Source organism: Acipenser ruthenus, chromosome 12 (genome assembly GCF_902713425.1).
Source record: "Acipenser ruthenus chromosome 12, fAciRut3.2 maternal haplotype, whole genome shotgun sequence".
NCBI lineage: Eukaryota > Metazoa > Chordata > Actinopteri > Acipenseriformes > Acipenseridae > Acipenser > Acipenser ruthenus.
Window position 1 is genome coordinate 33,548,772 of NC_081200.1, and position 18,643 is coordinate 33,567,414.

An 18,643-nucleotide genomic window follows, 5' to 3' on the forward strand; every position below is an offset into this window, starting at 1 on the left:
CACATAACTGAGACAAACGCCTGCAAGTTACTGATCTATGCAGCATCTGGACCTTTGCAGACAGAACAGTTAAGCCTGTGTCATTCCATAAGTAGTGTGCAACCAGCATGCAGGTTCACTACCGATAGTATGCAGCATTCTTAAGGTCTTATGGTCCACATGTATCCAGAATTAGGGCCCAATTGTTATGTTTGCATTTAAATGCTCCTATCTACAGTTGTTTCCTACTGGTTACTTTTGCTTGAATGTTTACACTGACTCAAACATAAAGGAAATTGATCCATACAACTTCTGCCCTTACTCATATGCTTGGTTTTTATTCTAGAACTACGATAAATTCGGATGAAGTATACACCATTGCCATCTGCCTTAATACTCCACGCAAAATAAAATGTTTGCAGTTCCTTACATCTCAAAAAATGTAGATTAATAAATAAATAAATAAAAATAAATAAATTAATACATGAGTAATGAGTAATACAGTAGTAATGTAACAACAACATGACAGTTACCTTTCTAAATGAAAGTGTTGAAGGACAGCAGTCCCCTCCATCATACTGACAGTGCGCCCGGTTATTTATTGTGTCACACCAGCCATCGCCCTGGAAAGGCTATCAAAATAAAAAAATAAAAAAACAGGGAATAAATCGTATTTTAATGCTTCATATATTCAGGCTTTCTATTTAACACTGTAGAATGCGAAAAGAGAAAATCCGTTAGTCTGCAATGTATTGGTTGGGTGAGTGTCACTATTCAGTAACAATGATGGGAGGGTGTGACACGAAGGCTCGTGTGGTCACACCAGGAACTGAATGGACACAGTCTGTTTAGTAAACGCGCTTTTGCTCCGGTTTATTGCAAATTAACAAATAAAAAGTTTAAACAAAACAACTAGACGAGTAGCAATAGTTCGTTTTTAGTTTTTACTTTACTCTCCTTCTCTCTCCCATTCTCCACTCATGATCTTTCAGTTTTGTATTTTTAATATATAATTTTTTTCTCAATAAAAACTTTTTTCCCCTTAACAGTGTGGAGTATGGTGTGTAGATAAGTGGAAAAAAATTCCTCATTTAAATGCATGAAACTCTGAGGCACTGACACAACAAAATGTGAAAAAAGTTCAAGGGGGTGTAGACTTTCTATAGGCACACTACCATTTTGGGCGCACTAATTGCTTAGTCCACAAGCAGCAGTATAAACAAGAAACTGCCAATATTGATCAAAGAGTTCAGGCTATACCTGAATCCTCTTCCCTGAATAATGTGACAGCTGATGAGAAGATTCTCAATTCTTATTGTTTTAGGTTTATCCAGGCAGGGCAGTTTAAAACTTTGCTCTCCCAAACCTCTTTACCCAACATATAATTTTAACATGAAAAATGTACCGGGTACATAAAACTATGATCTTTCCCTTTTTAAAATCCACCCCTTGGAAATAGTCACATATGTCAGTATTTACCATGTTTTTAACCATCATGTTTCTCTGCCTTTTACAAAGATTATTCCATGCTGGCTTATTATTTACTTATGCTTTCACCAAGTACAAAAATACATTCCTAGAAGACTGAAGTGGAAGTCATCATCATGTTTACCATGCATGTCTGAGGTAGAGGTTACAACGGGCATATCTATTAGATGCCCATGGCTTCACAGCAGTCCTCTCTGCATGATGTTGTAGAATGCCATGTCAAGGTAAGAAAATGAAACAGACATGATTGTTGAAACAAACTCCAGTGAACCCTGTCTATAAAATCAACCAGGTCAGAAAAAAACAAATACATTTTTTTCCCATAAAGAAACAAAATGATGCTAATCCAACAGATGTGCAATTGTAGGTCTTGTAGAAGAAAGACAACATTCAAATGAAAATGATGTGTATAAACAATATTACATTTGTAGCAAATGCTTCAGTATCTGTTTTGCTTATGCTTAACTAAGTGATTATAATTGCAACACTATTTCTGTTTTTGCGCTTTAAGTATGTACTGCGATCTGTTATTTTATCACAAGTGCAGCTAAACCAAAGCCACTACATTGAGAAATCTTGGTAGACAAGTCAACAGAGATGTTCACACTTGGATGACAGAAAATATACTTTAATTGAATACCACCACCAGAATGGCAACACAATAACAAGCGCCTTTCACAAAATAAACATTTCACAATTAATAATGCCTGTAAAAAAATGTTCAAGATAAAATAAATCTATATTTTCGATAACAGATCTGACAGGTATGATTTTTTTCCAGAACAGCCTGAAATTAGCCTGAATTGAAAATCATTTGCAGATAAAACCCTGTATTTAAACTGTGCGATACAACAACAAAACCAATACAAAACTAATATTGTAACATCAATGAAGCACAAAAGGGACCACTACACACCATGACATTAATATGCTCAAATAAAGTGTTAATGTTCATTGGTTTATTATTTCATTAATAAGAGCTAGGACTAGACACAAAGAGATGGAAATAATACAGTTGGTTATTATATCCTTAGGAAAAGGAATAGGAGAGTAAATAATATGGAAAAGCCTAATTCCAGTCGTCAGAAATCCCAGCCTACCAGACGAGGAAGGGCTGAGGTAATAATGAAAATCTTAAGGTTACTTGGAAGACATTTCAATGGAAATTGAAATGTAATTCTTGTCTTGGGCGTGACAGAAATAAAAACCTTTAACATATCTGCAAGATTTTGTGACTTACCTCATTTGTGCAGAAATGTAAGGGTATTAAGAAGGCTAAATAAAGAAACAGAGACGTAGATTATGTTGCAAATGCATTACTGTTTACATTGGTGGCAATGAAAATGTTCTATCTAAACTTGATAAACTGGTTAGACCCCTTTGTGATAGATGGCTCTTTTTGATAGACTTTTTTTTTGGAAAACAAATTACAGAATAATAAAGGGTAACACAAGTAGAACATTTAATCACAAAGACCAAAGTCCTATATACTGGTTGTATACCAAAACTCTATTAATATTGAGTCAAACATTTTCTCAGTAATCCTCAGTGGACAATCACCAGAGTTCAGAGCATTAATCTGGTACCCAGGACTGAGTATCAGGGGGTGTCTTTAATATCTGGACTGAGATGCTGTGAACATAAAGAAATTTACAAACAAGAGGAGGCCATTCGGCTCATCGATGCTCGTCCAGTTCCTATTATCTCATTGATCTCAACACATTGTTAAGTTGGTTCTTAAAGGATCCCAATGATTCCGCATCAACAACATTACTATGTAACCTATTCCTACCCTCTGTCCTCTGTGTCCTCTGGTCCTGGTTTTTGTGCTGCGCTTAAACTATTGGTTATGGTTAAATATCTGCTCCTTTTTAAAGACCTTTAAGACTTCAGTCAAGTCCCACCTAATTATTCTTTGTTGTAAGCGTAATAGATCCAGTTCTTTCAGCCTGACTCTCTGGTTGCTCTTCTTTGGGTTCTCTTCAGGACCACAATTTCATTTTGGTGGTGACAAGAATTGTACACAATAAGTGCGATCTCACCCCTGCATTATACAACTTAACCATGACCCTCATTTGATTTGTACTCTACAGTTTTCGCTATATACCCAAGCATTCTATTTGCCTTTGATTAGTGTTGAGAATCTACAGTGGCCAATACCTATAACAGACTTTGTAACCTGCACATTTTCCATGCTCTCTTGCTTCTAAAGACACTGAGCCCTCTCCATTTTCCACACTCTACACCCTGAAACCGCTCTCAGTGTGACTGAAGTATTTCCTCCATTGACCAAACGCCCAGGCCCTTGGGGCTTTCAGAGCTTTTACACATTCCTTTCTTCCTTCTCTGATACTGCGCATAAAGATCTCAGACCCATCACTTCATGCTCAAGTACTGTAACTAGGAACAGATATCTAATGTGGAAAAAGCGAAAACATGACTCATATTGAAAGAACTGGGTGGTAATGAGTTTTGCAAACCCCATCTTGCACTCTTGCTGCATACCCTGAAGACTACAGAATATTCAGGTGTCAGTACTGTTCATTTAGGTTCAAGTGGTTTCATGACATTCAGGGCAGTGGTTCTGCAGATAAAACTAGTCTTTAGCACAAGCAATCAAAGGCCAGAACTTGAGATTAGCTAGAGCAGGGGTGGGCAATAATTTTTCGCAGGGGGGCCAGTCCATGAATTTCGCTAAGTTGTCACGGGCCGCACATCTCTACTATATTAATTAAATTACCTCACCATCTATTGTATAAAGACCCCATTATGTTCTTTACACAACAAAGTAAATACACTTAATAACAATTAACTGAATACACGTTTATCCAAAGCTTATCTTAGGAGGTAATTCGTATTGTAAAACGTTTTGTGAACACTTGTAAAATCTGTAATAATAATACTAATGCTAAACTTTTACTTACAACTTACGTTCATTATTAAAATTAAGTGCAAAACAAGAAATTAAACTCAGCGTGAAGAAGAAAGTCTCTGATGGGAATTAACAAGGGAGGTGAAGTCAGGTGTTGTTGCAATGCGGAGCACTGCTGAAAGGTGGTCATCATTGATCGAAGATCTGTTCTTTGATTTATAGAATTTCATCACAGAAAATGTCTGCTCGCAGACGTAAGTTGATCCGAACAGTACAAGCATCTTTTGGGCATGAGCCTTGATCTTCGGAAAGATCTGTTCATTGAGAGATGCGTAAAACATCGGAAGTGGCACTGATTTGAATTGCTCCGCAAGCAATGCATCACACTGCAAGTCAAAAAGCTCAAGTTGGAAATCACTTGGAGCGTTGTCCACATCATATGTGAAAGGGGAGGAGATCAAAGCCATGTCATTTTCTATCAGTCTAAAATCGTTGAAGCAGCGAGAAAATTCAGCATGCAAAGCGAGCAGTAACGACATGTATCTTTGCAGGTTCTGGTCAGATATTGTAATCTGTTGCAAAGTGGGGAAGTGTGTGAACTGCTTGTTACCAATCTGACGGGAGAAAAGGAGCAACTTTGTCATAAAAGACTTGACATGGGAATACATGTCAAGAGGGTTATTCAATTTTCCCTCGCAGCTCTAGACGCTTAACCATAGCAACATAAAACCAACCAATCACAGGCTAGTAATGACACCGTGCACGTAGACATTGTATTTTATTCTGCCGTACAGTGTACGCTGACAAAGTAAAGGTGTATTACCATAAAGTCCTCCGCTTGCTGCTGCTTCAACGGTGTTTAAATAACCATTTTAAGTATTAGCGATAACAGACGACTATCATTATGTTCGTTTTAATGGAGGAAGATTCTAGTAGTTTCCTCAATTGTCGGGTGTCATGGCGGGCCGGACAGAAATGTTAGATGGGCCGGATCCGGCCCGCGGGCCGTATTTTGCCCACCCCTGAGCTAGAGGGTGATACCATCTGGCAGTTGACCGTGTCATGAAGATTTTTATTGCAATTAGAAAACTGGTGAACAATGCTTTTATTGGTTGTTTGAAATCTTTAATGAACAGATTATTATTATTTTTTAAATCAATGTTTTGCTTTCCTTTTATTTATTTTTATTGCTAAACACCTATCTGATAGTTTCACGATCCGATACCGTGTGATAGTGCCCTACAATGGAGTTTCCTGAATGAGGGATGAAAGTTCTGATGTTCTGACAGAGAGCAAACTCAAGGCTTGGGGTTTAAATAGGGGATTAGCAGATGTTATTGGTAGGAGGGAAGTAACACACAAAATCTACAAACAGCTACAGTGTATCAACCAATGATCATTCTAGCCTTCAAGGCTAATTTGTTCCTCATTCTAAAGTGAATTTTGAAACCACCCGTTTTCTATGTCACAAATGTGCAAAACAAAATATTTTCTACAAACCTAATTAACCCCATAGCAACAATTGTGAAACCATGCCTTCATCTTACACAGAGCTTTATAAAGAAAGATTAAAAAAAAAAAAAACACATCAAAGTTAAAACCATCTGCAAAACAATGCAGAGTCAGTTTATCAGTATTGACGCAATGTGTCAAAACCTCAGGAGAGAAGTATTTCTGCAACTACCATGAGCAATTAACCCCCATAGCAACAATCACCAAGACTTCTGTCCACCTTATAGACTGCCTCAAACAACGCCAATAAACCTTCAACTCCCTGCCAGAACAAAGATGGGGATCTGCTCAAAGAAAAGTTAAATTAAATGTGTCAAATTCTCAAAACAAACACAAAACAATAATCACAATTAACTCCCTAGCAACAATCACTAGGTTGTTAGGAATCTGGTACTTCTGGGATAGTAGTGTTGCTGCTGGAATCTTAAAACCATGTACGTAATTAATTAAGATTATTTTTGTTGTTGCTGTTCTGACATTGCACTGTTATTGCAATCTTACAGACATGTTTGTTAACGCTACCTACAGCTATGGCCAAAGGTTTTTCACCCAATAGAATTAACTATAAATTTTGCTTCATCAAGTCAAATGAAACCTGCTGAATAATGTTACGTTAATATATTGAATTATATACCGCTTTGTAGTTTTACATATACTTAATGAAAAACTAACAAAAATTGACATTTTGAAATCTAACATGAAATACTCTACTCAACTATTATGGCTTCCTGTAGACTTTTGTGATATAATTGTGTAGTTTTATTGATTACATGTTACATAAAGGATCTAAATTATGTTCATATAGTCTTATTATTATTATGTTTCAATCCTAAAATTGATAGGTAATGTAACTCTTTTGGCCACAGCTGTACATATCCATATTCTAGAAGAATACATTATGTGTCTGTAATTTGCTTGTAAATACATATAATATTACATTAAGGTAATGTTGAACTAAAGTATCCCTCCTATTATACCTTAAACCCTCAATTAACACTTACTTGTCAAGAACAGTCAACAAGAAGTCTGTATTAATGTTTTTTTTTTTTTGTTTAGGTATATAATGTCCTGTATTTCATGAAAACTTTATTAAATGAATAATCTATGACATGTACGTTTTTATAATATTTTCACCTCGCATTAAGATGATTGACTGAAAACATATACTGTAGATCTAGTGGTTGAAAGGGCAGCTCAAGTGCTCCTCCAGCTTTACTTAGTCTTGCTGGCCTAAAACAAAAAAGTAATTTGCGAGAAATCATTGTCAACATGTCAAAATGTATCTATAATGTATCTACACAATAGAATGACAGGAATCCTACGGGGAGTGTAGTTTCTTTCCTTCAATGAGAGTGCTGCTCCGTATTCTCTGTGCTGCATTAGAAAGAAAACATGTCTTAACAAAATGTGCATGTAGCAATTCCAGGGGGAAAAAAATTGATGGACTTAATGAAAGATATTAAAAATAAATCTGATGCCAGCAAGCACAAGACAGGGCCTGGCACAACTTACGTCGAGTGTTTTTTGAAGTTATGGAAGAAATTCCTAACATGCATGGACATTTGTCCACTTAGACCTCTTAGCCAAACACAGAGTATCTATTATTGTAAGTCCTCTCAAATTGAATTGAGTAAGACAAATGCTGGGATCAAACCACTGACACAGAAGAGAATATATCCCCAACTGCACCACCCATCCTCAAATTGACACGCTGAAATAACAGATTAATGAATAGAATAATACTTCACAAAGAGCTAAGACTTAAAAGTAAATGTAAGTCTTACATCACTGTACAACCTATTATCAGCCCTTACTGTCAGAAAGCATCTGGATAGGATCTACTGAGGAACATTCAAAGACATATGGTGAGGTGTAATTTATTATGTTGTCACTACGTCTCCAGTGGCAAGCAACTGTTTTGCTTAGCAACAAAGGAGAATAAGGGGGGGGAAAAAAACTGTCTGGCAGGTACGAGGAATATTTTGGTAACAGAAAAAGTTTTTATCCGAGTTTAAGTGTTCCGTAGATGGTTCCAGATCTGACAAGGTTTCCTCCTTTTTCTTGTTTCTCACAAAATGTTTGCTCTGCTAAACTATTTTGAAAAGGAACTAAAAAAGTTGTAATCAAAGATTCTTGTCTCTTGCATACAATATTCTAGACTTAAATGTGTTTCTTCATTTAAGTTGTGTTAGATATATATATATATATATTTTTGTGGATAAAGGTGTACCTGCATGAGTTTTCTACATTGATTCTGTAGACAAAAGCTTTCAGTTTTATTACAGCTATGAAACAAAAATGTAATGCTGCAAATTATATCTCTGGCTTTTAAACTTAGGCAGCTCCTGCCAATTATGAGTTCAGTTGTGATCTCCCTCCAAATCCATTTATTTTACCTGTAACTTCATGAACCATCAAATCTATTCTCTAAAAGGTCCACTCCAGAGCAATATATAGAAGGCAAACCTTTTTTAAGGTTTCCCGAGGTAAGAAATAAATAATGTGTTTTTAATAATAACCATGCCTAATTCTGCTGTTTATATGCTTATATTATACCAAACTATAAAAGTTAACAATGTATTATTATACTGTTTACTACACCACAGTCAAATGAAATGTATTAACTGCCAATGACTAGCTGCAAACATATTATTATTATTATTATTATTATTATTATTATTAATAATAATAATAATAATAATAATAATAATAATAATAAACTCAGTTTACAAACTCATCCACAGTGTTACCCGAGTTGAAAACTTAAATATCCTATTGCAGTCATGTCACATTATTTGATCTTAGTTTATTTTCAAGAATTGGCCTTTTTAGCCAATACACATGCAACTGGAAGTCTCAAAGCAAAGAAGGTGGTTCAGCAAGGCTAAGATACAACCCCACTCCAAGTTTCACACATTGTTTTGTGTTGTATGTGTAACCCTGTTTTGTTAAGCACACTCTAAAACAGAGTTTCTATTGTATCTTTTTTAGATACAATTGAGAGAAGCTTCTAGAAAAATAGACAAATGACAGAAGAGAAAATTGTAAGCAACAGAGCACGTTGTTAGAGCAATAGATAGTATGTTTTAATTATTTTTTAGGAAATAAAGATAAAGAAATCGCAAGCAACAGGAAGTTGTTTGGACTTATATTTATAAAAAAAAGAGAGAAAATAGTTTAAAAGAATCCTTGAACTTTTGGAAAAGAGCTGAAGAACTTCAATGCTTTAGGAACTGAGATCTATGATTTTCTGGTGAGTTATAATATACAGTATTTGATTTCTATCGGTTTCTCTGAAAGAAATAGAGAGAAAAAATAAGGAAAACGGTATTCTTATTTATTATTGTTCCGTAATACTCCATAAAACCAACCAGCATGATTTGTGTTTTAGTGCTTTTGAACAGTAACGGTAGACAGAATGTGTACCATGATATATTATTTTATTTTTGTATTATTTTAAATGCAATATTTACGTATGTTTTGAAAGAAAAGGAAGCTTACGATTCTGACAAATAGTAAGAAAAAACTGTGTTTATAAAAAATGCTGGTAGAAATGATTTATTTTTAAGTTGAAAGAAAGATAAATACATGTAAAGATACTTATTTAAAATTGCATAATCCAATATGCAGGTTGTTTTTTTCATTGACTGAGAAGCCATCGCCGTTTCTTCTTATGACATCATAACAGCCATTCAGCAACAACGTTATCAAGCAGGCACCATCTTCCATAAAAGAATACTGCCCTCTTTGGACAGATGGCCATTGTCATAGACAGGCAGAAATCCCTCTTGGAGAATGCTGATGTAAAAGTTACAGGTCCTTCGCAGGCCATTACTGTGACCATCCACTGCCCATAGAATGCAAAGATAGAGAGTCAGGGCATCACAACTGGCTGGCTAATCACCGGACATGAACTTGAGCATATGTGGGCTATCCTCGACCAATGCCTGCAAACGTGCCCCAGTAAATCCATTTCCCGGGACTCCATAATGCAGATAATACTTTCAAATTTGGGTGTCTACTTACTTATGCCAAGTCTCTGAATGAGGATATTAGATCAAAGTGGACTGTCTTAATTTGAACTATTTTCATAGAACCAATAAAAGCAAGTGTGTTATGTCTTTTTTCACATATAACACCTGTTAATTATTTCCTAATCCATTTGTTGTGTAAATTTTCTTTTTGGCTTTTTCAGGAAAGAGATGAAGCCAGAGTTGGAAAGTTAGTATTTTGGTGGAAGTAAAAAGGATTCCATAAATAACAATCAAGTTTGCAGTTAAAAAAACTAGGTAATGTAAAAAAAAAAAAAAAAAAAAAATGAAACACCTGTTCTTTCATCCATAAATGCAAACCATATTGCTGGGGTTATAATGAAAATGTTATGACAGAAAATGTTTTTTTTAACTAAATAACATCCTTTGGGAGCGGCTGATTAAATCAAGGTGTATGTCTGTCATGGGGTTTCCATGCGGGTCAATTTACACGTGAAATGGCGATGCACGTGCACATTTGGGAGAATTACTCGGGTAAATCAGGTGTGTGGCTGAAAAAAACAGCCAACGAGAGGGATAGGGTAAATCTCATTTACTCGTGTAAATGACGAAACACACAGGAAAATCCACGCCCAGTTTCGCATGGAAACCCGCATTTCACGTGTAAATGTTAATGACCGTGTTTATCCTTAACTAGAAATATTGCAAGGGAGCAGGTCAGTTACTGTGGATTCCAAGACGGCAGAAAGTAAGGGCGATTTTATGGTTAGCAGTGTTGTAGTTCACCTTAACGCAAATGCAGGCGGCTTTTTTTATTATTGTTTTTTGCTGTGTTTGGTGTGTCATGTCGTATATCTCTTGTGGGTTTACAGTTCTGTATAAAACCACTTATAGTATTAAAGCAGCTGTATGAGAATACCCTTGCTGTAAAAACTACGCTAAAGTTAAACACGAAGATCAAGTGAGCTGCTTAAATGTCTAACTGAATTAATTCCTGTCTTTTTTTTTATCCCAGCTATGTCCAAAGACAACGCATGTCTGCCCTCCTCGTTAATAAATATAGTTGGTCAACTGGATGTCATAAGCCACTTACAAGAAAGGAGAGAATCTCTGACAGCACGAGCCTCAGAGCGCTGCTGTCCAATTGAAACTGGCAGCTGAGGTAACCTTCACAGTCTGCTTATAATAAGTGGCATTGGGCTTGTTTTTGAGAGTCGCGGGTTGGATTTTGCATAAACACCCATACTCTAACATGGGTTGCGTTTGTTTTGGGCTTGTTTAGAAAGGCAGCGTCACTTTTTTTTTTCTCGTGAGACTTGGCAGCACGGGTAACCATCCCCGTGTGTCTGACAGGCAGCCTAATTCCTGAACACCTCATTTTCTTGTTGACAAGACATTTTTCTTGTGTAAATGTCTCGAGTTAAAAAAAAAAAATCATGGTAAATCTATAGATTAAGCGGTAAATGTGTAGAATCACCAGCTCAGTGGTCAATCTATAAAATAACCAGTATATGTGTAGATTTACCAGTGCAGCAGTCAATGTATAAAATAACTAAGGAGATGGTAGTAAACTATCTCTTTTACTTACATCCATGATCACTGTCTGGCAACAATTCACAATACAAAATAATGTTTGACGTAGCAAAATGACGTAGCACACTATGATTCTCACTGAAATGCAAAACCTGCATGCACTTAGGAAATGAGTTCAACTGAGTAATACTAAATCACACTTAGAGAGGCATGAGTTTTGCTGAAGAGATGTCATTATTACCATACCTATGGTAAATTCTGATTTAAAATAAAACCGGGAAAGTGCATTTTTTTTACATAAAGCGAAAGACAAGGGGGATAAAATTGTTAGAAATAAAGTCAGAAATCTGTCTCTAATCATGTCTGTATATAGGAAAAAACATGAATACATGGTCTCTGCTAAATATATTTATTACTATTATTATTATTATTATTATTATTATTATTAATAATAATAATAATAATAATAATAATAATAATAATAATAATAATATTGCAAGAAGGGATGCAGTGAAGTTTAGAAAGATTAATAAAATAATACAAACTGGAGGTGAAAACAATGACCTCCTGCCATATGTGACAATAAATACACCAGCTCTGTACCAATGCTTTACAACATCCCCCTGTGTGGCCAACAGTGGAAGGCTAAGGTCTCATGTTTGTTCATTTTTAAGAGCTGATCTGGCCCTTGTGGTTTGGGCTTCAACAGATTCCAGCACTGCCCCTGGATTTCACTCCAATCAGGTCTGTTTGAAGATGACGTGATTTTCTGGCCTCCAGTCTTCATGATTTATTTTTTGAGTTTGTATCGCACAGACTGTAAATCACTGCAGCACGGGGCCTTGTGGAAAAGCTACTGGAAATCCCATAGAGACAACCTGACATGTTTGCCTCAGTAATATAAAGCACCTGGAGAGTTCAGCTATACAGGTCAGCGACTCTGCAGACAGGCTTAATCCAGTAATAATATTTATACATCATTATACTGTGGGGTCTTAAAGACTTGGTGCTTTTATAGTCAGAGGTCTGAAAAATGTATCAAAAATTTTATAGACATACAGAATGGCTATTCACATTCTCACAGCCACATGTTTATTTTATGTATGTGTGTGTATACCTAATTAGAAGCTTAAAAATGAATAATTTAATATATTATTAAATGAATGTATATACAGTGCAGTCCATTTATAAGAATCACATCCGTCCCGGGTGTTTTGATTCTTATAAGCGGTTGATTCTTAAAAGCGGACCGATATGATTACTGTGGTGTAGAATCAAACTTAGTATGAGAATGATAAGAGCTTGTTCCCTGGCTGCAGTGTAATGGGTTGACCACTAGATATGCACACCCACAAAAAATCCACCGCTTTCCTTTATGAATTATGAATAATAGTGAATTGGTTAACTGCTTGTTAAAGTTAATGCCACCTCGATAGAAATGGTTTAACCGATAGCTTTGTGATGGGGGTATAGAGGCGTAAGGAAGCAGGAATAACAAAAAGGAACCAAAACTCGAGTAAGAGATCTAGTGTTTGTTCCACACAACGTACTGCTAGTTAGTGATCCAGCTGAGAGCTAGGTTTACTTTGTTTATTTTATTAGCGTTTTTTCGTCACTGCAGTGTAAGAAAAATAAAACCAACACCGGTTTAAAACTGTAAATCAAGACTCCAGCCTGATAATTTACACTGTCCTTGGCCACTCTGTTGCATTACAATTAACAAAAGCATGCCATCAGCAGTTTAAATACAGTATACAGATGTCAATGATGCTCAATCACTGAGGACAATACATCAAAACAAGCCCTCATGGGTAAGCAGCTTGTTATACAATCATGGTTATGACTTATGTTTACTCAAGGCTGCAGAATCCTATTTTACTACAGTATACGTGAGAAGCATGAGGGTGCCTAATTTAACTGCTGTGCGGTGTTACGTGTAATGGCCTTTAAATTAAAATGACATTACAGTACAGTATTTTACTGTCAGGACTACCACTGCATTTAAACATCTATGGCTTAATTATTTTCTGTTGCGATGCAAATCTCACAGTTTTTCATTAAATGGAGATGCAAAGCGCTGCAATCCCCTCCCCTCCTCCTCCTCACTGCGCCGCAATCCCACTCCCTCTACATGCATATCACACGATAACACTGCTGTACTCCATATGTATTCAATGAACTTGTATTCACTTTATTGAAACACATTTTCACTAAAAGAGAACACAAAAAACATACCTGCACAATGCAGTGGCGCAGTCACGTTTGATTACAAACAAAGCAGCGTTTCCTGCATCATTACACTATCCACACTGCATTCGTGCCTAATCACGTGAGATGTGATCAAATTCAAATTCAAAAACAGCTTTTATTGGCTGTACATGTCATTGCACTTGCATGCAGTCAGTTTGCCCTGAAATGATTCTTATAAGCGGATTATTTTACATTGGTTGGTATAGGAATGATTTGGTCCCAGTGGTTTTGATCACTAAATGCGGTTGATTCTTATATCAGTGATTCTTATAAAACAGACTGCACTGTATATATCTGTATATATCTCAGCATGATGACGTAATTTGAGGGAGTTTGTAAAAAAAAAAAACTATTGACCGTAAACAGCATCACTGGGGCAATAGCTGGATCTGTTGTTGGTGATGTGATGAGCTTTTGACCAATTACATGCCAGAATTTCTAAGGACTGATTCATATATGTAACAATGGCTGCTTCAATTTGAATGATGCTCAGCACATAGTGCAGGACAAAGTAAGTGGATAACTGTTCACATAGTGCAGATATAGGCACTAACCAGTAAGTAAAGGGCTACCAGTTACTAAAACAGTTCATTCAGTGATGACACTTGTCAGCCACCAGGGGGGTTAGTCACAAAAGGGACATAAATAATGCTTGCAGGAGATCTATGTGGATGCAGAGGTCTTCAGTGTTGCCATGTATGAATAATTAAGATAATTACATTTTTTTTTAATAAAGTGATTTATTGGCCATCTATCTTTTAAACTACAAGTAGCACATTTTGTATTTTGGCTTAGCTGCTGTTACCCTGTTTCTAGTACTTTTCTTCTGGATAAGGTATTCTTAATTTTAGTGTTTATTTTTAAAGTTGTTTTTAGTGGTTTAAGTGTCACTAGATCTTTAACGGAGGATATGCAATGTATAATTATTGAGAACAGCGGCAGTTCCATCAGGTGCCTGTCATGTTCTGCTAATCAACAGTACAGTACGAATGAGCAGGACTGCACTTATTAAACGGATCAGGATTATTGTTGTGAGACTGATGACTGATGTTTGGGTACATCTGGTTTTAGTTTTAGTGATCTCACCGTTGAACAAGAGTTTTTAAAATGATTATACCTATTATTGTTGGAAGAAGGTAATGAAGCATGATCAAACACAGATAGGGGCTCCTTACATGTGGATATAGCTGATAGAGATAGCAATAGGTCACATCAACCTTAACCCCTTAACCTTTGCCCAGAACCAACAACATTTGAATGAAATGTGCTGCATCACCAAGTTTCTGTGTTGCAGAGTAACAATGGTAAGAATTAACTACACATAATGAAAAATATTTTAAAGGGCCTATAACAGGGACAACATACTGCCTCTGGCTTCTGGAACGCACACATGAGTCCACAGGAAAAAGCTAGATGCTCGGCCAGTGACGCACTGCAGCTGTGTTTTGTTTACAGGAAATCGTGGCCGAGGATTGGGCGGCTGCGGTTCATTAACCGGCTGGTGGGCGTGTTCAAAAGGGAGCCATTGTGAGCCAAAACAAATCTGTTCATGCCGTGGAGAAAAAATAAAGAATAAAAACTAAAAAATAAAATGTCATTAACTTCTGACCACTGCGAGTGGAACCAGGATCAGCATTTGATCATTCTCCTGTAGGGACAGGGACTCGTTTCGGGATTCTTAGATGAGGAGGATGTGTGGTCCAGTGGTTAAAGAAAAGGGCTTGTAACCAGGAGGTCCCCGGTTCAAATCCCACCTCAGCCACTGACTCATTGTGTGACCCTGAGCAAGTCACTTGACCTCCTTGTGCTCCATCTTTCGGGCGAGAAGTAAGTGACTCTGCAGCTGATGCATAGTTCACACACCCTAGTCTCTGTAAGTTGCCTTGGATAAAGGCGTCTGCTAATAAACAAATAAAATAAAGTATAGCGGGACCTCTTTGTTTCGTGAGAACAGCGTATTCACAGACCCTTTTGTTTTGAGTTTCTTTTGCGCATTGTTTATTTCTTTATTTTACACCACTGTGTATTGTTGCCTGGGTGATACCATTGTTGGTACCAGCCGATGGCTAATTGTGTGCTGCTGTACAAAAATAAATCTGGAGGAGCGTTTTGAATACAACTTCCATGTCTCTTCCTTAGATCTCAATCACTGGACTAAACCCTTATCCTACTTCCTTGTACATGACTGTTTACAATTCTGATTCTTAATAAGACATATTGCAGCACTGGCTATACTCAACACTTTTATAACAGAGTAAAGAGGGAGTAACATTTCGTATTTAGCTGTCACAGTTCATTGCAGTCACAAATCTGAATGAAACTATGTAATCACAAGTTTTGTCACTGGACTGAAAGTACCTGTGATCTCCTACATGTAAAATTATTATTATAATCCATGTAAGGCCTGGTGGCCACCTGCTGAGAAGTAACTTTAATCCAAGCCCAAGTATTTCCAGTCGTGGATACCACCAATTATATGAGCCTGTGGAAGGCTAAACCAGGTCAGAAATGTTGCTACATACCAAAGACATATATTGGCAAGGGGGAAAGGCATATCTTTGAGCACACACTGAGAAACTGAGAAAATGCAAGTGTCTATTGAACTACTTTGACAAATTTATGATAATCTTCTGCAAAATGAGGTTCTGTAGCTGTATCCCCAAATGGACACCTGTACCCATTCTGCAGCTGTAAATAAGATCACAACACTTGAATCAAGTGCTGTATCCACCTTTAAAATACTTTAAAGAGTAAATGCAGTTTTGACTTACCTCGCAGGACTGTATGCAGTGAATGAGGTTTGGGTCCGGGTGCCATCTCATTAGTCCTGTGCACACAATACTCTAAACACAATCAAGAAACAGAACTAATTAAAGCAGAGTTATTTTTTTACTTTTTGTGGACTTGTAAAGTAGGTAAAAGCCAGTCCTACATAATATTGGCATGTGTTGGCTGTTAAGTATCCTCAGCAAACATCACAACTTCAAAGACGTATGTTTGGTGTGTGGTAAATTGTTCGGAAGTGTAAATGAAATTAGTGGAAGCCCAAAGTAGTGCACATTATCAATGATCAATGTTCTATTTGCAAACAAAACATATTAAAAAGACACAACTGTTGAAATTGGTAACTTAGGGAACAGAGCAAAACTAAATTAAATGTAATACACCCACTGATTCTTTAGGTCAAATTTAAGACTCACAATGACTGGTTCAGTGAAGATTGTTCTTGGTTGTGTAGCATCGTAACAAACTTGATTTACACATGCTGTTCATTTGTAGCCGTTTTGAATTATGAATAATATAAGGAATAATGCATAATGCATACCCAACTGTGCATAATAAGGCTGTCATTATATTGAGAGTTTCTGGTGACATATAAACCACGAGAGTGCTAGCTTGAACATAAACTTTGCAGCGACTTTGGGAGACGGTGGTTGGTTTTCATGAAGCAGGTATCAAGTTCCAGTACCACAGTACACAATGGCACTCTACCAATGTAGTCTGCGCGGCACACTGCTCATTGCTTAACAGTAACCACACAGACCGCATTCTGCAGCCTTAGAAAGCTGTTTAAACAAATATGATATTTTGCAGATCGGGAACCCTGCCATTTGTAATCAAACAATCCACATGGGGCCAATGGGTTTCCAATAGTCCTTAATCTAAAGAGCTGTTTTTTGTTTTCATTTTAAAATGCTGATTTACAACATAAGCCGTTCGTCAAACAACGAATGCCCAGAGGCAGTAAATGAACTCTCCTCTGGGCCCTCAAAACATGAGGTGGTAAGAGCTTTGGATGCAAACTCTGTCTAGCTTTGAAGTAATGCTATCCATTCCTTGGCAACAGGAGGCCAGAAATATGACAAACGTTATGGAACTCAGTTCCAAACTATTTGATTTGAGAGGTCATAGCCTTCTAGCATATTGAAAGGTCACCCAATAGTAGCTCAGCAAATAAAGCTATTTACATTTGATTCCTATTGACCGGGTATCAATAGATTTCATTAGGCTGTTTGTCTCCCATAAAAGGATAAATTGAGATCTGATATGTCTTCAGTTATGTTCTGAGTAGTTGATGACAACTAATTGTACCCCCAGTGGCCTATCCATTTTTTCATCCTCTCAGGGTCTAGAAACAAGGTCATTGGAAGTAAGGGGAAGGTAATAAAGTGGGCAGGTGCTGAATTAAAAGGAAAAGACTTGTATGCATATGTATATTTTCCTCTTACCTCAACCTGTGTTGGCTCCATCCAATGGCTCATTGTGTCAGCCGTGATGTTATTGGGAAGTATCACTGGGTCACTCAGGGAGATGATGCACAATGGGTAACATATAGCAGCTAGAATTTCACAACATTAATATTAATGTAATAAATATTAGATGAGCTACAATGTATCCTCTAAAACCCTTGCTGGTGTTGCTAGGATCTTGTTGCCCATTGAATGTTGCCTTCAAATGCCTGGTTTATTTGCTGTGCAGCAGTTTCAGAAAGTGACATTAAAGTCACCCTGTACAGGTATATCAGATTATACTACAGTCTCTGTTTTATACAGAGAGAGAACTGTTTAAGAGAACAATGCTTATAGTGTTTTGTGTCTATTATCTAAACATTATCCTTTCTATTTTTAAACTTGTAGATCTATAATAAAGATGGTCTTAAAGAAGGCAAGCATTACACTTACCCACACTGTATCCCTGCTCACAGCTGTACTCCACAAGGTTCAATTCAGGAGGTGGTGGGCACACTCCCTGCAGCTTTTTACACAGTTTGAACTCCTCAGTCCATTTACCTTCTTTAGTGCAGCGAATTGTGTGCTTCAAAAAGAAACACACACACAAATAATTTTAGGCAGTTACTTCGTCAAGGTGAAATGACAACACAGTTCAATTACAATCCTGTTGAGGAGTTTTGCTTCAGTAGGCAAAGACACTTCTGTGCTTTCAAAGCAATGGCCATTTACCTTGGGGACAGGATCAACCTTGTGTTAGTCATTGTGCATTTGAAGCCATCTCTCCC

The 18,643-nt window shown here is 36.9% G+C and overlaps 1 protein-coding gene across 3 annotated transcripts in view; it reads right to left on the minus strand.

Moving 5' to 3' along the window:
• The window catches only part of LOC117417215 (pappalysin-2-like), a 75,684-nt gene that overhangs the window by 5,770 nt on the left and 51,271 nt on the right, over positions 1–18,643 (minus strand). For 2 of the 3 annotated variants that reach the window (XM_034924616.2, XM_059034894.1), the window contains exons 19-22: positions 18,309–18,441; positions 17,856–17,965; positions 16,398–16,469; positions 513–611 (exon numbers count right to left, since the gene is read on the minus strand). In XM_034924616.2, coding sequence (XP_034780507.2) covers positions 513–611; positions 16,398–16,469; positions 17,856–17,965; positions 18,309–18,441 — 414 coding nt within the window. The remainder of the gene's footprint in view (positions 1–512; positions 612–16,397; positions 16,470–17,855; positions 17,966–18,308; positions 18,442–18,643) is intronic. The other variant, XM_059034895.1, reaches the window with a different exon arrangement.